The 23724-nt window shown below is 45.3% G+C and overlaps 1 protein-coding gene across 1 annotated transcript; it reads left to right on the plus strand.

Moving 5' to 3' along the window:
* The first annotated feature begins 98 nt into the window (after window positions 1–98).
* vkorc1 (vitamin K epoxide reductase complex, subunit 1) lies at window positions 99–11774 on the plus strand. Its single transcript, XM_080747141.1, has 3 exons — window positions 99–379; window positions 1567–1676; window positions 9366–11774. Exons 1-3 carry the CDS (start codon window positions 201–203, stop codon window positions 9575–9577), a joined length of 501 nt encoding a protein of 166 aa, XP_080603267.1. The 5' UTR covers window positions 99–200; the 3' UTR covers window positions 9578–11774.
* The last annotated feature ends 11950 nt before the right edge of the window (window positions 11775–23724 follow it).

The raw sequence follows: 23724 nt of genomic DNA on the forward strand, positions 1-23724 counted from the left end.
GTACTTGAGTAAATGTAGTCTACTACTTTACACCAGTGCATGTGAGGTAAGCTTTATGACGTGTAGCCTACGGTGTAGTGAATGTAGAGGGGGCTGCTTGCAGGGGGATGAAAGCAGAGCATTCATAGAAAGAAGCCAAACCGTTTGTTCCCAAATCCACTAATCTCCCTCGAATTAAGTTGAGAAAGTATAGCAACAACATGGCAGCGGCTGGTGTGCCTACGTGGGAGAGGAAAACGCGCATATTTCTGTGCACCTTGGGTTTTATCCTGTCCGTGTATGCTCTGCATGTTGAGCTTTCTCGAGAAAGCAACCCGGATTACAGAGCGATGTGCGATTTGGGAGAATCCGTGAGCTGTTCCAAAGTGTTCACGTCCAGGTAGTAACCTTTTGATGCTTGGTGACTAGCCTACTATATTAATGAATATAACCTGGTAAGCCATGCATGGGCTCTGCTGCAGATTGATAAGGTACTGTTGTTGACATAACGGTATTGCCTATCACTGCCGTTCTGCCAACTCATTGCCACGTGTTAAAAAAACAAACAAAGTAGCATATCTGGAAGTAGCCTACTGGGTCCAGTCTAATTTTTTAAAATAGATAATTCAAGCTGGCCATACAAAGTAGGCCTGCGTATGTATGCACTGCATGTATGCCATTCATTCATTCTACATGTCTTAACCCTTAAGTTCTGTTCAGATTCACTACACCTTCGTTCTGTTCGGGTCATTTTGACCCGGTGGATATTTGGTTTAAAAAAAACAACACTAATATAAATTTTAACTTAACAAATCATCATGATACATTGACTTTGACTCAATACCAAACAATTCATATGATATATTTGGTAAATGTTTGCATTTCTGCTTTGCTATATCACATTAAACACTGAAAGAGCTAGGCGTTTTTACTGATTTAGCTGAAATCCATGTAAAAAAAACGACTTCATTTAATACTGGGCAATATTGCTCATGCTTATAGGAAGGGGGGGAGGGTTCGGAATGGGGCTTCGGTAGGGGGGTGTTAGAAGTGGGGGTGACTGTGTGTCTGCGTTTTGGCATAATACTGTGTATTTCTGTGCTTCCGGGTCAAAATGACCCGAACAGCACTTAAGGTTCAAAAAATATGAGGGGGGTGTAGCATGGGTGTAGTGCAAAAATATTTTTTTTACATGTTCATCTCAGAAGAATCTTTAAGGCCAGTGAGTTTCAGGTGGAAACATTTTTAACTTCTACCTTTTTTTTCCAAATGAAAATGTAAAACGGGTCAAAATGACCCGAACAGCACTTAAGGGTTAAAGGGGAAAACCACCCATTTTCAATATTGTCATTAATATACCTGAGGAGTTGTGTGGAAATAAATAAATAAAAAGTACCCCCCCCCCCTTCTGTGTCTGAACTGGAGGATCGATTTTGGGGTTTGTAAATCACACACTGGTTAACAGAAATTAGTGGCCTACATTTTCATTGTTTATTGTCTCAATAAACTGTACTGCCATGTCTTTCACTATGCAAACTGCTAATAAAAGTATTCTATCAATCAATGTGCACCATTTTTTTTTGACAGGTGGGGACGTGGATTCGGTTTGGTCCAGTACTTTGCCGCTAAGGACAGTGTCCTAAACCAGCCGAACAGTATTCTGGGCCTCATTTTCTACACTCTACAGATGGGCCTAGGTCAGTCTAATGTAACTTTGTGTTCCACTAATTATAGTGTTCATGCATGCAGCAAGTTGAAACAGGATGAAAAACAGCCTAAAGACATGCACGTCCAAAAAGCCTACGAGGCTGGGTGCCGGACCCAAAACCGTATGAGAATAAGAATAGAAAAGAGTTTGCACACCAATTGATGCTCCCAAACACAAGTGTTTCGTATGAAACACCTGTTTGTTAAGAATCGGAAGGAAGCACTCCACTCCTATGGGATGACGCAGTCAGCTCCATTAGATATCAGAACACTCACATAAACTCCCGAAGGACGATTCCCATTGGCCGCAGGGTATGTCCGTCAAATGACGTAACCGCCCAGAGGCGGACCCATATAAATTCCCCATCCACCGGATGTTCCCCCTCTTGAGATCTCTGCGCAAACTCACGAACAGGGTCTCACCGGAGTGGAGTGCTTCCTTCCGATTCTTAACAAACAGGTGTTTCATACGAAACACTTGTGTTTGTTTACGAATCTCCAGTCAGCACTCCACTCCTATGGGAAACATAAACTCCCGGACGTGGAAACGAACCAACAGGAATTAAGGAACCCTTACAGACTAGGCCCACCAGAACCCACCTCAATCCTAGTCTGCCCCAAGTTAAAACCGAAGGGAAAAACTCAGGAAAAGGGCCCCCCTCCACCAGAGCCAAAGACAGTTTAGCCTTCTGTCCTCCTCCGAAGCGAAAGGAGGAGGGTGAAAGGCCAGAAGTTCCACCGGAACTTCCTGAATCCTCCCGTTCTTGGGTAAGAACTTGAGGTGAGGTTTGAGTAAGACCTTACGGTCCTCACCCGAAAACCTCATACAACCCTCATCTACAGAAAGAGCATGAAGGTCACTGACCCTCTTGGCTGTAGTCAGAGCCAGGAGAAGAGCCGTCTTAAAGCTAAGAAGCTTCAAGGAGATAGACTCCAAAGGCTCAAAAGGAGCCTGACTCAGACCCCTTAAGACCACCTCAAGATCCCATGAGGGGACCAACGGTCTAGCTGCAGCAGCGTCTCGTTTGACCCCAGCCAGAAACTGAGACACCCAAGGGTTCTTAGAAGGTTTAGAACCCTCCAGGCCATTGTGGCAGACATCGATGGCAGCCACATAGCCCCTAAGATAGAGGCTGCTAGCTTCTGGACTACACAGGACTGCAGAAAGTCCAAAAGGTCTTTCAAGGACGCAGAAGCCGGAACCACCGAAGGGCGGTTCGACCTGCACCAGGAGACGAAGGCCTCCCATTTACCCCTGTACACTTCCAGAGTACCAGGAGCTCTGGCCCTCTGCATCGTGTCTATGACCGCAGGGGCCAGGCCGGCAGCCCTCAGCCTCTCCCTCTCAGGTGCCAGACCCACAGGTCTAGGCGCTGGGGGTCCGGATGGAAAATCTCCTGGTTCGCCTGGCTCACCAGGTCCCTGAGTAGGGGCAGGTGCCAAGGCCGACCGACCAGGAGAGGCGCTATCAGGGAACTCCAAGTCCCCTGACTCGGCGCCACCAAGAGCAACTCCAGGGAGTAACGTCTGACCCTCTCGAGGGTCGGACGAATCAGCTCTAGCGGTGGAAAGGCATACAGAAGGCCCCGCGGCCAGCTGCGAGACAGAGCGTCCAGGCCCAGTGGGGGAGTCCCCGTCAGGCCAAAGAACAGAGAACACTTCGCGTTCTCTGACGACGCGAACAAGTCTGCCACCGGGTGGCCAAACCTGAGCCAGATCTCCTCCGCCACTGAAGGGCAGAGAGACCAGTTCTCGTAACGTGGTTCCCCCCTGGACAGCAGATCTGCTCCGCTGTTCAGGAGGCCTGGAACATGAGAGGCCCTGATCGACTGTAGTCAACCATGGCACCACAGTGTCAGGTCCCGAGCTAACTCGTCTAGCTCCCGGGACCTCAGCCCCCCCTGTTTGTTGACATAACACATCGTCGTGGTGTTGTCCGTCCTGACGAGGACGTGCCAACCCAGGATCAGGGGTTCGAAGTGACGAAGGGCCAGCATCACCGCCATCAACTCCAGGTAGTTGATATGGTGGTGTCGCATCTCCGGGCCCCAAAGGCCCCGTGCTGTGCGACCTTCTAAGGTCGCGCCCCAGCCTGAAAGGCTGGCGTCCGAGGTGATCACCTTGCGGTGAATCACCTCTCCCATTCTGACTCCGGCCGACAGGAAGTCGGGTAGCGCTGCTACCCTCCACAAGTCGGGCTGTGGAGGGTAGCAGCGCCTCCACAGCCCTGTGAGGGACCTGCACCAGAGCGCGACCCTCGGTGGACGGGATCCGAAGGGATAACATCCAGCTTTGAAACGGTCTCATGTGGAAACGTCCTAGTTGCACAAGGTGCAGGACTGAGGCCATGAAACCCGTGAGGCGCATGACCCTCTCGTAACGGACTGAGTTCCCCGTTTGGAAGAGGGCTGCACAGGAGAGAAACTTCTCTATCCTCTCCTGCGAGGGACGGGCGATCATTGACTGCGAGTCCAGAATGGTCCCCAGAAAGGTGGTTCTCTGTGAGGGTGTGAGAGCACTTTTCTCTAGATTGATGCAAAACCCCAGAGACTGTAGGTGGTCCAAAACCAACCTGGTGTGACGCGCCGCCTCCTGCTCGGAGCTCGCGCAAATCAACCAGTCGTCCAGGTAGTTTGCAATCCTGATGCCCTGGCGCCGTAGGGATTCGAGCGCCGTCTTGGTCACTAGAACGAAGACACGGGGGCTCAGCGACAAGCCGAAGGGGAGAACTGTGTACTCGTACACTTTCCCCTGGAAGGCGAACCTGAGGACTTTTCGGTGAGGAGGATAGATGGAGACGTGTGTGTACGCGTCTCTTAGATCCAGAGAGGTGAACCAGTCGTTCACCCTCACCGAACGCAGCAGGCTGGCAGCAGTCAGCATCTTGAATTTGAAGGTTTTCAGATACTGATTCAAAACACTTAGGTTTAGAATGGGCCGTAGCCCTCCCGTCTTCTTGGGCACGAGGAAGTAGGTGGAGTAGAACCCCAGCCGAGTCTCGTTTCGAGAGACCTCCCTTACTGCGCCTTTGAGAAGAAGGGCTTGTATTTCCTTTCGTAACGCGGCCGCCTTGCGGCCCTTCTCCCTGGTGAAGAGTACTTTGGAAGTTAGAGGGGGGGATTTGTAGAATTGAATCCTGTAGCCCCTTCTTATGGTGCGAGAGATCCAAGGGTTTGGATTGCACCGCTTCCATTGCGAAAAGCAGTCTGCCAGGGGAGTGTAGAGAGGAAGATCGGTCGGCACCGCCCTCGCGGGACGCCCGGTGTCGTTTACCGAGCGCCTCTTGAGGGGCCTTGCTTCCGTCGACACGTCCTGACGTGATGACGTCGGGAGGGCGTGAGACGTTCTCCTCGGCGGAGCCGGAGGGGAAAACGAGCGCTCCTCTGGCCCCAGCGGGGCCGGGGGAGGAAGCGAACGTACCCCGGGAACCAGCGGGGCCGGGGGAGAAAACGAGCGCGCCTCGGGGACCGGCGGAGCCGGAGAGGAAAACAAGCGCTCCCGCTGCCGAGGGGCCGCCCGGGCGGGACGGCCGGAACGACGGACCGAGTGCACCTGAGGAGGAACGGTCACGTGGTTCGAAGCTAGCAGTGCTGGAACAGAGGGTAAAGGAACTTTTCTGACCTTTGCCCGAGGAGGGCCTAAAGGAAACGTCTCCAAAACCCGCGGAGACGGACGTTTTAACTTTAGCTCGTTTGGCCTGACTGAAAACGTCCCGAGAGGGCTCATAGATACCTTTAGCAGAGAGTCTTGCTCTGGAGAAAGGAGTGACCCTGGAACAGTTAGAGAGTGTGGAGGGGAAGCTATGCTGCTCTCTAGTGGAGAACCGTGAGAAAGAGGATTTACACTGGGAAAAAGCATCTGAATAGGCTGTGACCCTGTACCTTTTAGAGCAGCTGTGTGTGGACTGTGTGTCTGTGAAGTTAGCAGATTGTGAGGAAGAGCCCGAAGGGGCTGACAATCTAGAGCTACTTGTGTCGATCGTGCGAGAGGAGGAACCACACAGTTTTCTGGTACACACATTTTTACTGTCAGTTCTTGCGGAGACAATATTTTGACAGAACCAGCAGGAGGCCGAGTTACAGGTTTTGAATAAAACAAACTTTTTAATGACCCCTGCTTTCCCCTCCCCAGAGTGTCACTTGCGCTGAGACCTTCCGCGGCCCCTCGTGGAGCGGAAAGGCTGACGCTGGGGGTTTTCCTCCCTGGGCCTCTGAGTGGGCGGCTCCTGGCTTGGATGGCGGCGGGCCGTCTTGGAGGAAGACCTGGAGCTAGAGGAGGCCGAGGTCTTGGAGCCCTTACTCTTGTTCTGGGAGCGGGAGGCTCTTGGCTTGGAGGCTGCCTGGGCATAGGAGCCTCTAGTGGACTGCGGCGGGAACAGGGGGCCCCGGCTGGGAGGGGGGGGCATCATGTCCTGTACAATCTCCAGGGTTTCCTTGCGGGCTGCCGCCTGTCTCTGGAAAACCTGGTAACCGTCCGCCAGGATCTCTCTGGGGGAGCTGGGGAGCTTGAGGAGCTCCTATCTCTCCTCGAAGTCCTTGGCCGCGGCGACTGGGTAGAGCCAGCGGAGAGCCTGCTGTTGCATGATGAGGTCCATAGCACGACCTGCCCAGGAGATGGCATGGAAGTTGGCATCTATCAGGTGGTCCACCGAGGCCAGGAGTTCTGTGGCAACAGCAGGAGGCAGGGAGCCGGATGCATTCTGAATCTATTTCTGAATGTAGGCTCCCAGGAGACCAGTGACGTTCAGGTCCCTAGCAGAGTGGCCGATGGACCTGTAGGTGTCACGTGCGCCCTTGGACATCTGGTCTTCAAAGCTGTCGACCAGCTTGGGGGCGGGTCTCAGGGTGAAGGGCCCCTTAGTAGCCTTGGGGTTCTTTTTGTAGAACTTGGCCTGAAGAGTAGCGGCCAGAGTCGGGCTGATCTTGGGGCAGGATGGGACTCCGATCTCTGGTCCTCCCACAAACTCCGAAGAATAGGGGAGTTTGTCTGGGTCCCAGTGCTTCTCCCAGGTTTCGTGCAGCGCCTCTTGGAAACCGGGGATCTGAGGAAGCATGCACATCACCTGCGGGGGGGGGGGGGGGGGGCTTGGCGAGCCTTCCCTAGGCGGTGCACCTTAGCCTTCTCTGCCTGTGGAGCGAAGGCAACAGGCAGGTCCAGGTAACTGGTGGCTCTCTCTAGTACACTCCAGGCCTCCGGAAGAGGAGGGGGGCCCTGGGAGGAGGAGCTCGCGTTGTTGGGTCTTGGAATGGTGCCTGAGGAGGCAGGAGCGGGACCCAAGGAGCTCAGAGAGGAGGTCTGAGAGGCAGAGAGGACCGCATCAGACCCAATAGCTCCCCCTGAAGGAGAGGGAGGGGGAGCCTGTCCCTCCGTGGACACCTGGGAGGCCGGCAGCTGACCAGAGGCAACAGGGGAGGAAGCGGAGCCTTCCTGCATAGCCTGCTCTGGAGTCCCCGCCGATGGGGGGGCGGCTGTTGGACCGGGGGCGGCAGCTCCAGCCGTGGCGGAAACCGAAGGGAAGACGGACAGGGGGGAATCAGTCTCGGGGATAGAGATGATGATCTCCGGTTCCACCGACTGTGTGTCCATCTGTTCCACTTGAGGAGCGTTATCCTCCTCACCCTCGACGACCTCCGCCCCAGCCTCCTCGTCGTCGTCGAATTCTTCATCCGACCAGCGTCTGAAGAGGCTCTGGGTGAAGTCCGGGCCTGAGTCACCGCTGCCCCCGCTGGTATAGGAGAGAGCGGGGGAGGGAGAACGGTGGCGCCGGGTGGGAGGGGTGGAGGATGAGGCCTGCATCCCCCGTCGTCCTGAAGAGGTACCGGGGGGAGAGGCAGGTGGTTCCACGGTCCCTGGAGAGGGGCCTGGCTGGAACGCCGCCATGATGTTGAAGAGACTAGCCGCTTGCACGGCGTGTCGTTGCCTAATCAGCACCGGAGTGCGGAGGCATTCGCTGCAGTTCGGTTCGGGCAACAGGCTGTCGGCGGCGTGGGCCCAGTGCCTGCAGCGTACACAAAGTTGGTGCAAGTCCACCGACTCCAGGAGAAAGGGGCAACTCGGAGTGGTGCATGCACGGCCGGCGGGCGTGGAGCTAGCCGTAGCCATCACTGCTAACACAAGCTAACAAGCTAACAAGAAACGCTAACAAGGCTGCGAGCGTAAACAAGCTAACGAGGCTAGCGAGCTAACAGAGAACAATAACAGTAGAACGAAGAGAAGAATGGAATGAGTCTCGAAACCGGGTGGCTCGACCTTACTTGCCAAAGTCAGTTCAGACGAGACGAAATTCTTTCTCTTTGAGGAACGTAGATAAATACTTTAGGAACTTCTTAATGCTGAAAACTTCGTTGGAGCGAGTGAGTGAACAAACAATCCAGGTTGAAGCAGAAGCAGAAAAGAGGGGGAACATCCGGTGGATGGGGAATTTATATGGGTCCGCCTCTGGGCGGTTACGTCATTTGACGGACATACCCTGCGGCCAATGGGAATCGTCCTTCGGGAGTTTATGTGAGTGTTCTGATATCTAATGGAGCTGACTGCGTCATCCCATAGGAGTGGAGTGCTGACTGGAGATTCGTAAACAAACATATAGTTTACTTAAGCGGTAACGTGACCAGGCTCTTCTTCAGACCTTCACAAACATTGTGTAGACACAGACAGACATTTTCATATGCAGTGTGACATCCCACGAATACCAGAATGCTTGCCCAAAAACACAGTCGCCTCGGGCGTCTATATCCAGCGGAGCGGTATAACGCTCTCTGCCTGATTCCTAAACGTAACCGTGGTTAACTATATGCCAAAAACCTTAACCTCAGTAAAACACTGCCAAAACATAACCCTATTCCTAATCTTAACCTCAGTAAAACTATGCCAAACCCTAAACTTATCTCTAACTGTATCCTCAGTAAAACAAATGCAAGAATATAAGAACCGCCCCACTGAGCGATCGGCGTGAGGTCGTCAGAAAACAATTAGGGCGAGTGTGTTTTAGGCCGAGCATTCCGATTACCCATCCCATATGACCCATCGGCCAAATGACACTGACAAGTGACAATAGTACACAATACATGTCTCTGTGTATTTATCCATACTATATTATATAAATAAAAAACCCACACATTAATCCTGTTTACCCAAGACTTACAGACATTGTATATGTACACAAAAGGACTCGGGCAAATAAAGCCATCATAATGCTACCTAAAGAGGTGCCTCTTGTCTATTGTAGAGGTAAGTAAATCAAGGGACAAAAGATGGGGACTGTCCCATAGGTCGAACTCCCGTTGGGTCGAACAGCGTCGGCAAGTTAGATAATCACCCGCGAGTGTCGGCAGGTTAGATAATCACCCGTGTCACGGTTACTGAGGTTAGGTTTAGGGTTAGGTTTAGGCATAGTTTTACTGAGGTTAGGGCTAAGGTTAGGTTTTGGTGGTCGATCCAAAGGGTGTTCAACCTAATGACATGTTACCACAAAAGATACCAAAGATAAAAAACACACAGGAGAGACTACTTATTTGGAGAACAACCCTGACATGACCCATCAGGGAGAAAACAAATGTATATCTCTTTCTCTCTCACACACACACACACACACACACACACACACACACACACACACACAGTTACGGTATATACAGTATGTCAAATGTGAACCCCTGTCACGTGTTGCTTTCTTGCAGGATTGTCCGTTTCCAAGAGAGCAGCATTGTTGCTGGTCATCTCCTCCTGGGTGTCCGTGGCTGGTTCCATCTATCTGGCATGTGTGCTTGCCTTTATCCTGGGAGACTTCTGCCTGGTCTGCGTGTCAACCTACATCATCAACTTTGCCATGCTTTTCACCAATCTGAAACGACAGAGCGCTCTGGATGGGACGAAAGTGAAGTCTGGATAGGTAATCGTCGCTGTCGGGAAGAGACCTCATATCTCCCAAGTTTCAAATTTGTATGTTCTTTCGCAAAGTAAAGCCCTGCTTCATCGTAAAAGGCCTGTCGCGCAAAAGTAGTGAAAACAGCAGATCTACAAGCGCACAACGCCTTGCGGTGCGAGGCGTTGTGTGCTTGTAGATCGGCTGTTTTCACTAGTTTGAATCATTTTTAAAATGAAAAATGCAAAACGAACGGTTTTTGACATACAAGGTTTTCACCCGACAACGACGTAATGTGGCTTCCGGATGGAGTTCAGTGTGTTTATTCTCTCATCTGTTGGATCAAGCCTCTCAGACTTGCAACACCGCGATGCGATTTTTTTGGACCTCTACTGTAAATGGAATGCACTGTAAGCTTCCTGGAGAGATTCTCTTGTGTGATCAAATAGAAACGGGGAAAAAAAAGGTTTTCTGCCCTTGAAATATCTCACAGGTTTGTTGTGTATGCCGTTTTGTATGATACTTGATAATGTATGCTGTTTTGATATGACATTGTACACTCATGACACTCATGATGTTCTATGTTCTCAAACCTTTTGTCCGCGGACCCCCATAAAATATTTCAAACCTATTAAAAATTGTCAAAATATTCAAACTAGCTAAAATCCCGTTTCTCAACGTGATGCGTTGTGAGCTTATAGATAACATATTTTCAAATAGCTTATGTATATTACGTATAATAATCAAATTTGAATATTCTACTCCCCTGGCGAATTGTTCGACTATTCGAGCTACAGGATAGCTCTTACATTAACATTAGGCTACAGAATACACTGATAAAGCAGCCAACAGAGTCAACAATACATCAATTAATACATTAATATTAGCATAGATATTTTGGCTGTAAATGAAACATAACATTTATATTAAGGCTAAGACTTTAACTGATTAATTGCGATTAATTAATTACAGAAAATTAACGCGATTAAAGAAATTAACACATTTTAATCGCACTTAGTTTTTGCACCACAGAAGAAGAGATAACAAACGCAAAGGGAGAAGAAGCCGATCAGAGCGCTTTGCTTGGCCCAGTGGATGCGAAATTTAAAAAACTCACTCGTTGATTCACTCGTACAACAAAATGTGTTTTACTTGAAAAAAATGCTTCTCAGGTCAAATATCGATGTGCGATTAAAATGCGATTAATTGCGATTAATTAATCACAGAGCCTGTAATTAATTAGATTAAAAATTGTAATCGCATCCCAGCCCTAATTTATATTTAATTTTTTTAAGTGTGTGTGTGTGTGTGTGTGTGTGTGTGTGTGTGTGTGTGTGTGTGTGTGTGTGTGTGTGTGTGTGTGTGTGTGTGTGTGTGTGTGTGTGTGTGTGTGTGTGTGTGTGTGTGTGTGTGTGTGTGTGTGTGTGTGTGTGTGTGTGTGTGTGTGTGTGTGTGTGTGGGGCGGCATAGCTCAGGGGTAGAGAAACTGGTATTAGAGCACGAAGGGTATAAATCCCGAAGGGTTCCCAGTTCGAATCCGGGCTCCCCCTGAGTTAATGTCGAAGGGTCCTTGGGCAAGACTCTGAACCCCTAATTGCCTCCGGTGAGTAGGTTGGTGCCTTGCATGGCTTCCTCCGCCACTGGTGTATGAATGTGTGTGTGAATGGGTGAATGTAATGCACAATCTATGTAAAGCGCTTTGGATTAAAAGCGCTATATAAATGCACCATTTACCATTTACCATTTGTGTGTGTGTGTGTGTGTGTGTGTGTGTTCGCTCGCAAGCGTGTAAAATCCATTATGAATTTGGAGACCGCCACGCATATTCCAAAAGGGTAAACTTCGGCAGCCTATATAGGGTTAGTGGATAAGCTGATTCCGATGCTATATTGACTAATATACCCACCCCACTTGGAGAACCGTGGCTCTGTACATATCTTTGTCAGAGACACTATCAACCTTTTATTCAGAAGTGAACAAAAATCAGATCAACAATCATAATGAAAAGGCAGTCCTTTGGGGATACAAGGCAGACACTGTCGTAGTTACTCTGTAGTTACTTTGTCTGTCCAACAGATGGAGCCATCTTACAATAAGGTCCTTCACTGATGAAAATATGGGCATATGTTTTTGCATTTGATTGTGAGATTTTATACTTAACCGCTTGTTTTCTTCTTAAAAAGTCAATACTGAAAAATGTTTAATAAAATGAGATTTTAACGGATATGTTCAAGTAGTTAGCATTTTGTTTATAGGTTCATCAACCTACCAACACATTAATATGACACGTTTAACAACATGATGACAAATGAGCCCTAGCTTAGTGTTTTTATTTTTTTTGATGTTCTGCCTTTATTGATAGTACAGTAGGTAGACAGGAAACAGGGAGAGAGACGGGGAGTGGCATGCAGCAAAGGCCGTCAGGATCGGGACTTGAACCCGCGACACGCTGTTAGAGCCTATGTGATATGTGCTATAGGCAGGCAGGTGCTCCAAATTAGCTTTGTGTTTGGCTGGAGTTTGACAACATGTTTTTTACATTGGTTAATAGTCTTAATATCTATGATACTTAATTGTTTTTTTAGGCCTTGAGACTGCCAAAATATATTAATATTGCACAATGCAGCTTTAAAGGTAGAGTAAGTGATATGTTTTCGTTAAAAGGTCAAAGCACTATATTCTGATAGCCTACTCATTGTTATAGTGTTTGTTCAGTAACAGGAGTCTCCATCACTCTCATGCTATCTTTTAAACAGAAAATGCATTTTCAGGTCTGGATACCAATTTGATTTAATCAGGATACAGATTAAACAAGTGAAATTGGAAGTGATGTCATAAAGAAATGAGCAGACAAAAATGGAATGGAACTGGAACACTATAAATAAATGGAGCTGATAAGTGGGTACTTTCTCCTGATTGGCTGCAATTGTGTTGTGTCATCTATGACCGGGGTCTTCATCGTTTTCAGGCCAAGGACCCCTTAGCTGAGAGAGAGAGATGAAGCAGGGACCCCCACTACATAACGTATAAAATTGTGTTGCAATGTTCATCGATGTATTATACAGCTTAGACTTGTTTGACAGCACAGTAGTAGGTTGGATTAATGTGTATTTACTATTTTCATACATGTATCCACTTGAACTGTCAATACCAACTAGTCTGCTCTACACCAATCCTCTGTGCCAAAAAAAGTCCGATCTACAAGCTCACAACGCCTCACAGAGCGAGGCGTTGTTAGCTTGTAGATCGGCTATTTTTTGGCTAATGTTCCACTATAATAGGGACGCTAGGGTTCCAGTGATTAATGTATAAAACATGATCCTATCACACAAAAATGTGGTGACCCCCCTGTAATACCTCTGAGGACCCCCTGGGGGTCCCGGACCCCCTGTTGAAAGTTGAAACCCCTGATCTATGACTTCATAGAGCTATTTAACACTTATTTTAACCACTGAAAATCACTTACTCTACCTTAACCTATCCAAATAATCCAGATGTATATTTTTATATAGTGTAACTGACATGAAAATAAATGTAAGTACAATTCATCTTGCCATGACATTATGGCCCTTCTCATTAAGAACTTACTATGTAATTCCTTGATATACCTTTTACTCTCTCTGTATTGTCACTTTTATCAGCATGTGCTAGCTAGCCGAAAGCAGTTACAGTAATAATCTGAAACTATGGTGAGACTCTGTGTGGTTTACTGCTACAGCCTCTTGTTAAATAAAAGATTAGACTTAATTAGGCATGGTCAGAAATGTATAAATCACTGATACTGTATATTGAAAACAGTGGAGTTTTTTTGAGCGGTGGTAAACCGCTCCATAGAGTGGCTGTGCTTGTGTCTGTAGCCTTTTTCCTCAGCGTTTTGCCATGGCAAAATGTGTGTGTGACTGTGTGTAGCATAGCCTGTACATCCTAGACTCAAATCCTAGTCTGAAGACGTTATGCAAGCACGACCACCGCTCACTTCACATTGGATGTGATTTTTATTTTCAAAAGGAAGCACATGATTTCATAGTGCAAACCAGCCTTGCCAGAGCGTAGTGGTCAAAATCAACATACTCTCATCGGGGTTGCCACAGCGGATTATCTGTTTCCACCTGGTTGTGCTTTCTGCCTCTTCTTCGATGACTCCTCCCACATGAGTGCCGTCCCTCGCTGCATTTCACATGTCCAAACCATCTCCACCTTGCCTCTCTTGCTTGCTTCATCCCCAGACCATCTAACCTGGGCTGATCCTAGTTTTTCCCTTTTTTTGGAGCGGTGAAAGCGCTCCCAATGAACAGGTATATCCGTGGGTATGTGGCTGGCTGGCTGGCTGTCTGGGTGGCTGGCTGGCCCTGTCCGTAGCCTGGGCAATACCTTGAGTGGCCACACACAACACACTAGTTAAAGGAGGGGCGCTGTTTTGTGCAGGCCAGGCACACTCACCACTCACTCACAGGCACAGTTTACACTCACTCACTCACTCACTCACATAGGGTACAGCTGCTCAAATTCACCGCTCCACTTCGAACCGAGGTTTGATTTTTTCTGATCATGTCCTGCCTTCTCACTCCTACTGAGAATCGTAACATTCTCAGTTCTGCCTAGCCTGACTTCCGTCAGATGGTGGCACTAGTGCGTAGCGCCATACTTTACCAGAGCGGACGCACTGCTACTATCATCTGGTGCAGTCAGGTTAAGTTCTGCCAGCTCCGCCTCCTGAACTTTTTTCAGTGCCACCGTTTCCAACCCTTCTTTCTGTCACAAATAAATCCTGACACTTTTCTCCATATCCGTTCCACCCTGCCTACAGTCCTCTCCTCTTCGCTGTCTTCCACACTCTCCATTTACTTTCAATAGTTGAGTAATGGGGAATCAACATATTCTAGACCAGGGGTCTTCAATGTTTTCGGGCCAAGGACCCCTTAGTTGAGCGAGAGATGAAGCAGGGAGATGAAGCAACCTGTTCATAGATTCCATATAGTTTCATCTTTTGACAGCACAATCGACAGTGTATTTTGGATTCATGTCAATGTGTGTTTTCAGATATTTAACCACTCAATACTTACCGTCAATACTTAATAAACTTGTCCTTTCACTCTTGCCAAAAATAGCCGATCTACAAGCTCTGTGTTCTCAGAATGTTCTCAGAATATGTTGCTAGGGTTCAAGTGAATATTAAAACAGAGAAGAAAGTTTCTATCACAATGATTTGAAGGACCCCCTGTGGTAACTCTGAGGACCCCCTAGGGGTCCCGGACCCCCCGTTGAAGACCCCTGTTCTAGACCATACAACAAACGGCCACGTACGGTAGCAAAAACAGTCACACACAGGTTCATATTTTGACAATCACATTGACTTTCAAAGGAAAGGAATAATGTCACATCTTTTAACAAACAATTATGTCATCTGTATGAACAGTGATTTATAGATGCCAGTGTCTACATTTTCAGGAAATGATAATCTTCTGAAAATATTATTTCCCAAGAAGAAAATCGTATTCAGACCACAGAACACATAATCACCACCTGTCCCCTGTACAGACTACTTTTCCGGCCTATTCTAAGTGGGACCAGAGACATGGGCGTGGCTACACAACACTGAGTTGGACATTTGACGATGATACATGAAAGAAGAAGGAGATTCTTGTTTTGTGTTTGTGTCTGATTGTCCCCAGCCAGCGGTGTGAAGTAACTAATGTACATTTACTTGAGTAGCCTACTCTACTTAAAGGGATATTCCACTTTAAAAAATTCCACTTTTTAATTTGCTTGATTCAGTATTTAGATATTTGATATTCATATTATTTTGTTTACTCCCCATCCCAGGGGCCATTCCTATACAAACCCATTGTAATTTCAAACTCCATTTTAACCATCAAAAACACCCATCTTTTTTTTTTGGTGTCTAATAATACCCTCCTAATACTTTACTTGAGTATGCATCTCGGATCTCCACCACATATATTTTAAAACTTTAGTTACTACAGTAGCTACTTTGCAGACATACTGTATAATATTATAAAACATGAACCACTTTAGCCCTAATTTACAACATGGCGATTTGAAAATGGACGATCTACAAGCTCACAACGAGCTGCTATTTTCAAACATTTTACTTTTGGTACTTTAAGTACATTTTGAATTCCAGACTTTTACCTGTAAGGGTTCCCTCACACCAAAGTACCTATGAGAGTGGAATCCGCGTTCCGCCAATGCATTTCAATGAGAGTGAAGCGGCATATGCCAGCAGAGGATTTCTGCAAAAAAACGCTCCCTTCTCATTGAAATGCATTGGCGGAACGTGGATTCCACTCTCATAGGTATTTTGGTGTGAGGGCACCCTAACAGAGTATTTCTATATTGCAATTTTGATACTTAAGCAAAATATGTGAGTACTTCTTCCCCCACTGTCCCCTGCACAACACTGCACTCTCTCTGGCTTGATAAAGGTTGAATGACAGCAACCTTTATTGGAGTACAGTATAGCTGATATGGCCCTAGAAGACACCAGTTTTTGTTCTTATATGGCAGTTGACTAGCGTTGCTGGTGGCCATGCACACTTTGAGATAGTACACACACCTAACAACAAAAGGTTGTCAGACAAAGCCCACTTCATAGGTTAATATTTACTTAACTAGACGGACCCTTTCCCTGTCTTTGTCCATCTCTCTATTTGTCACACAGTTTCCATTCCTGCAAGCTTTTCCTCATGACAAATGACAATGGACCAGTATTGTCCTAATGACCAAGTCAGTCATCACAGTGAGCACATGTTCCACAGTGACAACACTGCCATCACATAGTTCTTAAATCTGCCCGGTTACTTCCTCTATAATGACTTCAATGATGTAGCAGTTTTTAACATGCAATGCATCTCTATAATGAGTCACACTGATCCACCATGAATTGTTTGTGGAAGTGTCCTTTATGCCTGATTTATGGTTTAACTTATTAAAAAATAGCAGATATACAAGCTCACAGCGAGCTTGTAGATCTGCTTTTTTGAAAAATCTTGACATTTTTGGCAAATCTTTTAATATGCATATATATTTTTAAGAGCAAACATTTGTAACTCAGATATTTGCTTCTGGGGCGTCCCTGGAACAACATATTTTGAGACGGGGCTCGGCGGCCAAATACATGTAAAAGTATGAGAACCACTGATTTAGAAGACATTTATAGAATCGGGTCAAAGATATTCAAAGACTTGCACACATTTTCAAAATGTAAAAAGAAAATAGAAGATCTACAAACAAGCTTGTAGATCTGCTATTTTGTAATAGTTAAAGCATAAAATAATGGCTAAAGCAGGGGTGCACAAAAGGTAGATTGTGATCTACCAGTAGATCACCAAGGGTGTGCAGGTAGACCACATGGCATATGCCTCTAAACATATATAACTAAAATATAAAAATAATATGTTCTATTACTGTATGTCACTGAGACTGAGATTGTGAAACACATACAATAGGCCTACTGAATAAATGTGTTGACGGCATGCCGTGATTAATTGACTGTGCACTATTATTAACGCAATGGCTTTTCCAAGTCCGCTGTTCCATGCAGACATTCAAGGAAGTAGGAAGCACAAACAAATTCTTGGGTGGCACATCCAAAAATTGAAATCAGGAGGACAAAGTACTCACATTTCCACTTATTTTTTGGCACATTATCGCACACACCAAAAAAAAAAGCGTTCTTTTTGGTGTGTGCCAATAAATAAGTGGAAATGCGAGTTCTTTGTCCTCCTGATTTAAATGTTTGGATGTGCTTCCTTTTTGGAATTCAATTCCTACTTTTTATGTAAATTTGACTTTAGGTGTAGCACTCCACTGAGAAAACCATTGCTGATGCGCATCTCTTTTTCTTATAAAATTCTTGGGTGGGTTGCTAAGAAAACACAATTGCACTTTTGTTTACATGATGTTTCACTTGTCTAACCCTGGCCTGTTGTTAATGTTTTAAGTGATATGAAGAGTGAAGAGGGGAGAACATAGCATACCATAGTCCACTAAGAGATCTTGTGTAAATTTCTGTCAATCTTTGTCTCTGTGAGTTCTGCTCTGCCTATTATGTCAGATGCACGATCAGCTGAATCTGCAGTACATAGATGATATGTCTTGTGATTAAATTAAATTACAATACAATTATTATAATTAGTATTATTAGTGGCCAAGGCCACGAAGTGGCAAATGGCCACTCATTGATATTGGACTTCATCATTACTATTATTATTATTCTTCCGCCACTTTTGCTCTAGCGGCTAGACCGTGCAGTCGCTTTTTACGAAACTCGGCAGTATGGTAGAGGACTATGCCAAACGGCTAAAACGCGAAGCTCGCAACAATTGGCCAAAGGGTGGCGCTGTAGGAAGCCTTCGAAAGTGCAAACTTTGAACTGGTGTAGCTCATGCCCTGTTTCAGGTACAGCAATGAAACCTGTATACACTTATGCGTCTCCTCATGCCGAACAACTTTTACGCTCTGACTTTTGACCTCTGACCTTTACTTCTCCCACAATTTTGAATTATATGAAAAACAGTCAAAATCTATCTCCTCCTGGGATTTTCGCGTAACGTGCGCGAAACCTTTTTTACATGAACTTTGGACCAACACGGTCATCGCACAGCGGCCGGATTTTCTTTAAAGCGAAACATTATTTTTTAATAATTAACCGTATAATGCAGTTTCATGCAAATTATTCTTCTGCCTCTAAATCATACATGCAAAGTGACACGTTCATGGCAGTATGGCAGAGGACTATGCCAAACGGCTAAAACGCGAAGCTCGCAACAATCGGCCAAAGGGTGGCGCTGTAGGAAGCCTTCGAAAGTGCAAACTTTGAACTGGTGTAGCTCATGCCCTGTTTCAGGTACAGCAATGAAACCTGTATACACGTATGCGTCTCCTCATGCCGAACAACTTTTACGCTCTGACTTTTGACCTCTGACCTTTACCTCTCCCACAATTTTGAATTATATGAAAAACAGTCAAAATCTATCTCCTCCTGGGATTTTCGCGTAACGTGCGCGAAACTTTTTTTACATGAACTTTGGACCAACACGGTCATCGCACAGCGGCCGGATTTCTTTTAAAGCGAAACATTATGTTTTAATAATTCACTCAATGTTGCAGTTATATGCAAATTATTCTTCTGCCTCTAAATCATACATGCAAAGTGACACGTTCATGGCATTTGGCAAATATGTAGAGGGTTAGTCCAAATATCACTGAAAGCAATCTTACTCCAATTGGCCAAAGGGGGGCGCTATACGAAGCGTTTGAAAACTCAAACTTTAAAGGGGCATAAGTCATGCCTTGTTTTGTTTAAAGACATGCAACTTGGTTACACGCGTGCCTTGACTCAAGCGGAAGCCATCCGTGTCTTTGTTAAGTAAGCTCCGTCCTTAGATTTTCCGCAATTTTGAGCAGTTTGTAAAACACTTAAACCCGCTTTTATTCCGGAACTTTCGCGTCACGTGCACGGAACTTTTTTTACATGAACTTTGGACCAATATCTAAAGATCTGTCAGATCGGATTTTTAAAAAATTGAAACATGCATTTTTAATAATTCAATAAATATTGCAAGTTGTATGCAAATTATTCTTCTGCCTCTAAAACATACATGCAAAGTAAAATTTTCATGATGAACTACTGTAGAGGGTTAGTCCAAACATCGCTGAAACCAATCTTACCCCAATTGGCCAAAGGGGGGCACTATATCATTTTGAAAGAAGGCGTCAAGTACATTACATGAAACTTTTTCTTTTTTCTTTTCTTTTTAAAAAAAATGACAAGTCCATCATGTGTGGCTGCTGTAGTGTAGTGGTCAGTGCCTGTGCCTGGTATACGGATGGTTGTCGGTTCAAACCCCACATCGGGTTGAGTTGATGTTAATATCCTGGATGCCATGGTATGTGCATATGTCAAACTCTTTAATGTTGACACGTCTGATCTAACTCCAGATCACGTTCATGTTTAAAATGAGCCCCACAACTACTGTAGATTTACATGAAACTTTTTCGTTTTTCTTTTCTTAAAAAAAAAAAAAATGACAGGTCCATTACGTGTGACTGTGGTAGTGTAGTGGTCAGTGCCTGTGCTTGGTGTACGGATGGTTGTCAGTTCAAATCCCACCTCGGGTTGAGTTGATGTTAACATCCTGGATGCCCATGGCATGTGCATATGTCAAACTCTTTAATGTTGACACGTCTGATCTAACTCCAGATCACGTTCATGTTTAAAATGAGCCCCACAACTACTGTAGATTTACATGAAACTTTTTCGTTTTTCTTTTCTTTTTTTTTTAAAATGACGGGTCCATAATGTGTGACTGCCGTAGTGTAGTGGTCAGTGCCTGTGCCTGGTATACGGATGGTTGGCAGTTCAAACCCCACGTCGGGTTGAGTTGATGTTAACATCCTGGATGCCCATGGCATGTGCATATGTCAAACTCTTTAATGTTGACACGTCTGATCTAGCTCCAGATCACGTTCATGTTTAAAATGAGCCCTTCTCTACCGGCTGTTTTTTTCTGTTTTGAGTAAAATGAGCCCTTCTCTACCGGCTGTTTTTTTCTGTTTTGAGTAAAAGAAAATATGATCACTCGAAAATGTCAGAAATACTCAGATTACATTTACTCAGATTGATTTCACCCCAAGCCTCCAAAATATAAAAAATAAATCAATAAAATCAAGGCACTCAAACTACATAGAACTTTTTTTTTTAAACAAACATGGTTAACAGATCCTGTGGCTGCCTAGTGTAGTGGTCAGGGCATATGCCTTTCATGCAGAAGGTCGTTGGATCGAATTCCGCTTGGGGTTTATATAAGCATAATACCATGACATTTAGTAGACTTTACAGTTTGGTTCCTTGAACAATGTCTGATATGGAGCCTTCCTAAAAATGTCCCCCAACCCCCCTTGATGTGTATTTTAATATCCGCCATTACTAAATAATGTATTTTGCATCATAAATCCTGAAACAAGCATTATAATACAAACTGTCATGTCTACACCTATGTTGTGATTTTCAAGGATTGCAATGATATCATGTACCAGCTCCAGTGGCCTAGTGGTTTGAGTGTCTGCCCTGAGACTAGGAGATCCGGGTTCAAACCCGGGTCGCGTCATACCAAAGATTCTAAAAAATGGGACCCAGTGCCTCCCTGCTTGAAACTCAGCATCAAGGGTTGGATTGGGGGTAACTCCCTGCGACATACTAGCGTCATGATGTACTTGTACATCAAGCTGCCTTACGCTACAGAAACAGGAGATAGGCTCCCGCCCTAGGAGATTCATAGCCTGGCTGATTCATATGGTCTTCATAGCTCAGCAAGGCTTACTATGTACATCATCAAACTGTGCATAGTATCACAGTTTTTTTATGTCTGTTGCATATAGGCCTACAGTCTTTTGCATACATGTTGTGTAGAGGCCAATTTGTGCTTTTACCTATAACCACCGATTAGTGTAAAACTTTGTATGCACACTTCCCAGAGGCCAAGGAAAAACCTGTGCCCTGCATTTTTCACATCTGCCATTTATAGCGCCACCAGAAGGCCGACTTACAGTATGTAAAACACATTCTTCGATATTACTCCTTCAGATTTTATCCGAAAATCACACAAATCAGTACACAGTAGTCTCTACAGTGATGTAATCATGACAGATTTGTCAGATATCATATTCTATCTAATTGGCTAACATTGAATTCCAAGGTTTGCAGGATTGCTCCTTTTTGAACAAAATGTCTCAAATCATGAAAGTAGCCTGCTATGTGTGTGAAATTTTGCACACACATTCCCACTAGGCCAAGGAACAGATGCCACCCTTCTCACATTGGCCTGTTATAGCGCCACCAGCGGGTCAATTTTTGCAAAACCCATTTTTGGAACAAAATGCTTCAAATCCCGCATGCAGCGTACAATTGCCGTGAAAGGCCCAAGAACACGTGGCACCCTTTTCACTTTGGCCTATTATAGAGTCACCACTAGGCCAAAAAAAACCTACCTGACCTGCCGGAGTCCTGTTCGGAAGAACACTGCTTCTAGTTTTTCTTTGATATTCTTCTTTGCTTTCCCTTGATGCCTTTTTGCTTTCCTGCTTTTTATGCCTTGGACACTTTATCGCTGCTTGCAGCTATATTTATCATTGTTGTTCTCAAGAAAGTTTCTATTTTATTCATAGGACCATAATAGGCACAGCAGAATTCACTGAGACGGCAATACAGTACAATATAGACCGAAATATAGAGTATAAATACCTGGGTTATGGGTACTGTATACATTTACATGCTCAATATAATACTAATAACTAAATGTAGTATACTGTAGCAATTACAAACAGAGTGGGCTGAGCTTAACACTGAGGATTATACTGTGTAGATATAGGAGCATTAGAGACTAATGTCCATGATGATGCTGTAGGCCAGTGGTTCTCAACCTTTTCAGGCGGCGACCCGACAAATAATGATATTATAACTGGGGACCCCCCAAATAATGATATTATAACTGGGGACCCCCCAAATAATGATATTATAACTGGGGACCCCCCAAATAATGATATTATAACTGGGGACCCCCCAAATAATGATATTTTAACCCTACGAGCACTAAAGAGTTGAGGCATTACATTTTGTATAACATGGTTCTATTGTGAAAATAGCAGATCTCAGCCCCTTCTCACCCCCTCTAGGTGAGAATATGTTGCAGATCTACATGCTCAACAGCTCAACAACTCAACAATGCCTCATGCGAGGCGCTGTGAGCATATGTAGATCTGCTATTTTCACAATTTCTTCCTCTAATATTTGACAATTTGGCCAATGTTTAATTTGTCATTTTAGAGGTATTAAAAAGTCCTTAAATTGTCACTTAAGAAATGTGCAAATGCCATCTTTATACTTAAAACTTTATGTTGATGTGTTTACTGTTGAGTGAGAAAACAAATACATGTTGCAAATAAAGTTAATCATCTGGGGATCCCCCAAAATAATTTGGGGGGACCCACAGGTTGAGAACTACTGCTGTGATGGGTAGTTCCTTGGGTCAGTGGGTGATCCAGTGATTTCATGTTCAGCGGGGCCTGTGCACTGTGGTTATGATAATACATGTAGTGCTTAAGTAGTGCTCACGTTGTTTTCCAGCAAGATAACATTAGACAAAAAAGTAGTACAGTACAAGTACAGTTAAACACCCTGCCTAAACGGAACATCCACAAACACAGGGTAGGGGAAACAAGGGGATGGGCTAAGGTAAGGGGGTGGTGCTCACTTCTCGCCTGTCTATGGGAGAAGTGATAACTACCTCCGCCTCTGGCCTCCTGAAAGGTGAGTTTTCAGGGCAGTTTTGAAGGAGGCCACTGAGCTACAGCTACAGGACATGATGTGCGCTATGTCCTCTTGTCCACGTCAACTTGACAACTACCTATAACCTATCAATCAATTCATTCATTCATTCAAATCTATAGATTTATTTTGTTCTTCTTTCCTTTCGTGCCTTACAGAACTGTGATGTGCTTGTTAGTTTTGGCAATTCTCCAAAAGGCAATTAACATCAAAGAGGCAAAGACACATTCCCCTGCAGACTACTGTACATAGCAGTCTATAGTCTATTTTTATGTATACTGTCTAAACAAGACAAAGGTGGAAAGCCTCAACCACTTTCAGATGTCATGTAGAGAGATTAAGCTCTTTCAGTCCAAATGCATATTTGGCTGTACAATAGTGCATATGACAGACGACAGACGAGACAATACTTTGTAAGAATCACAAGAGTGTTCTGTACCTAATTGCATGTTTCATCCTTGCTCTTTGTCCTGCGTCACTAGCTGTCGCCTACACAGAAGCAGTCGGGCTAGTTGAATTCCTTCCATTGAGGCCGTTCTTTTTTCAGGTTGAGAGAGAGGACCATTGGCAAAGGAAAGGTTAATGCATCATCATGTCTGTCTTTCATTGTTGTGCCTTTCTCTTGTGTCCTTGCACGCCAGTTTTAGGCATCAGGAAGAACCATGCGCTATCTTCACTTGCTCATCTTTATTGAGCAAGTGAAGACAGTGTTGAGGTGTCCCTGATTGCTTCCGATAGGCTACGTAACGTGTCTACTTCACCAATGCACGTGCCAAAAAGAGACTTCTTATTAATTTAAGGGATATTTCACTTTCATTTTATCATC

The sequence above is a fragment of the Nannobrachium achirus genome (assembly GCF_963921795.1).
Source record: "Nannobrachium achirus genome assembly, chromosome: 18".
Classification (NCBI taxonomy): Eukaryota; Metazoa; Chordata; class Actinopteri; order Myctophiformes; family Myctophidae; genus Nannobrachium; species Nannobrachium achirus.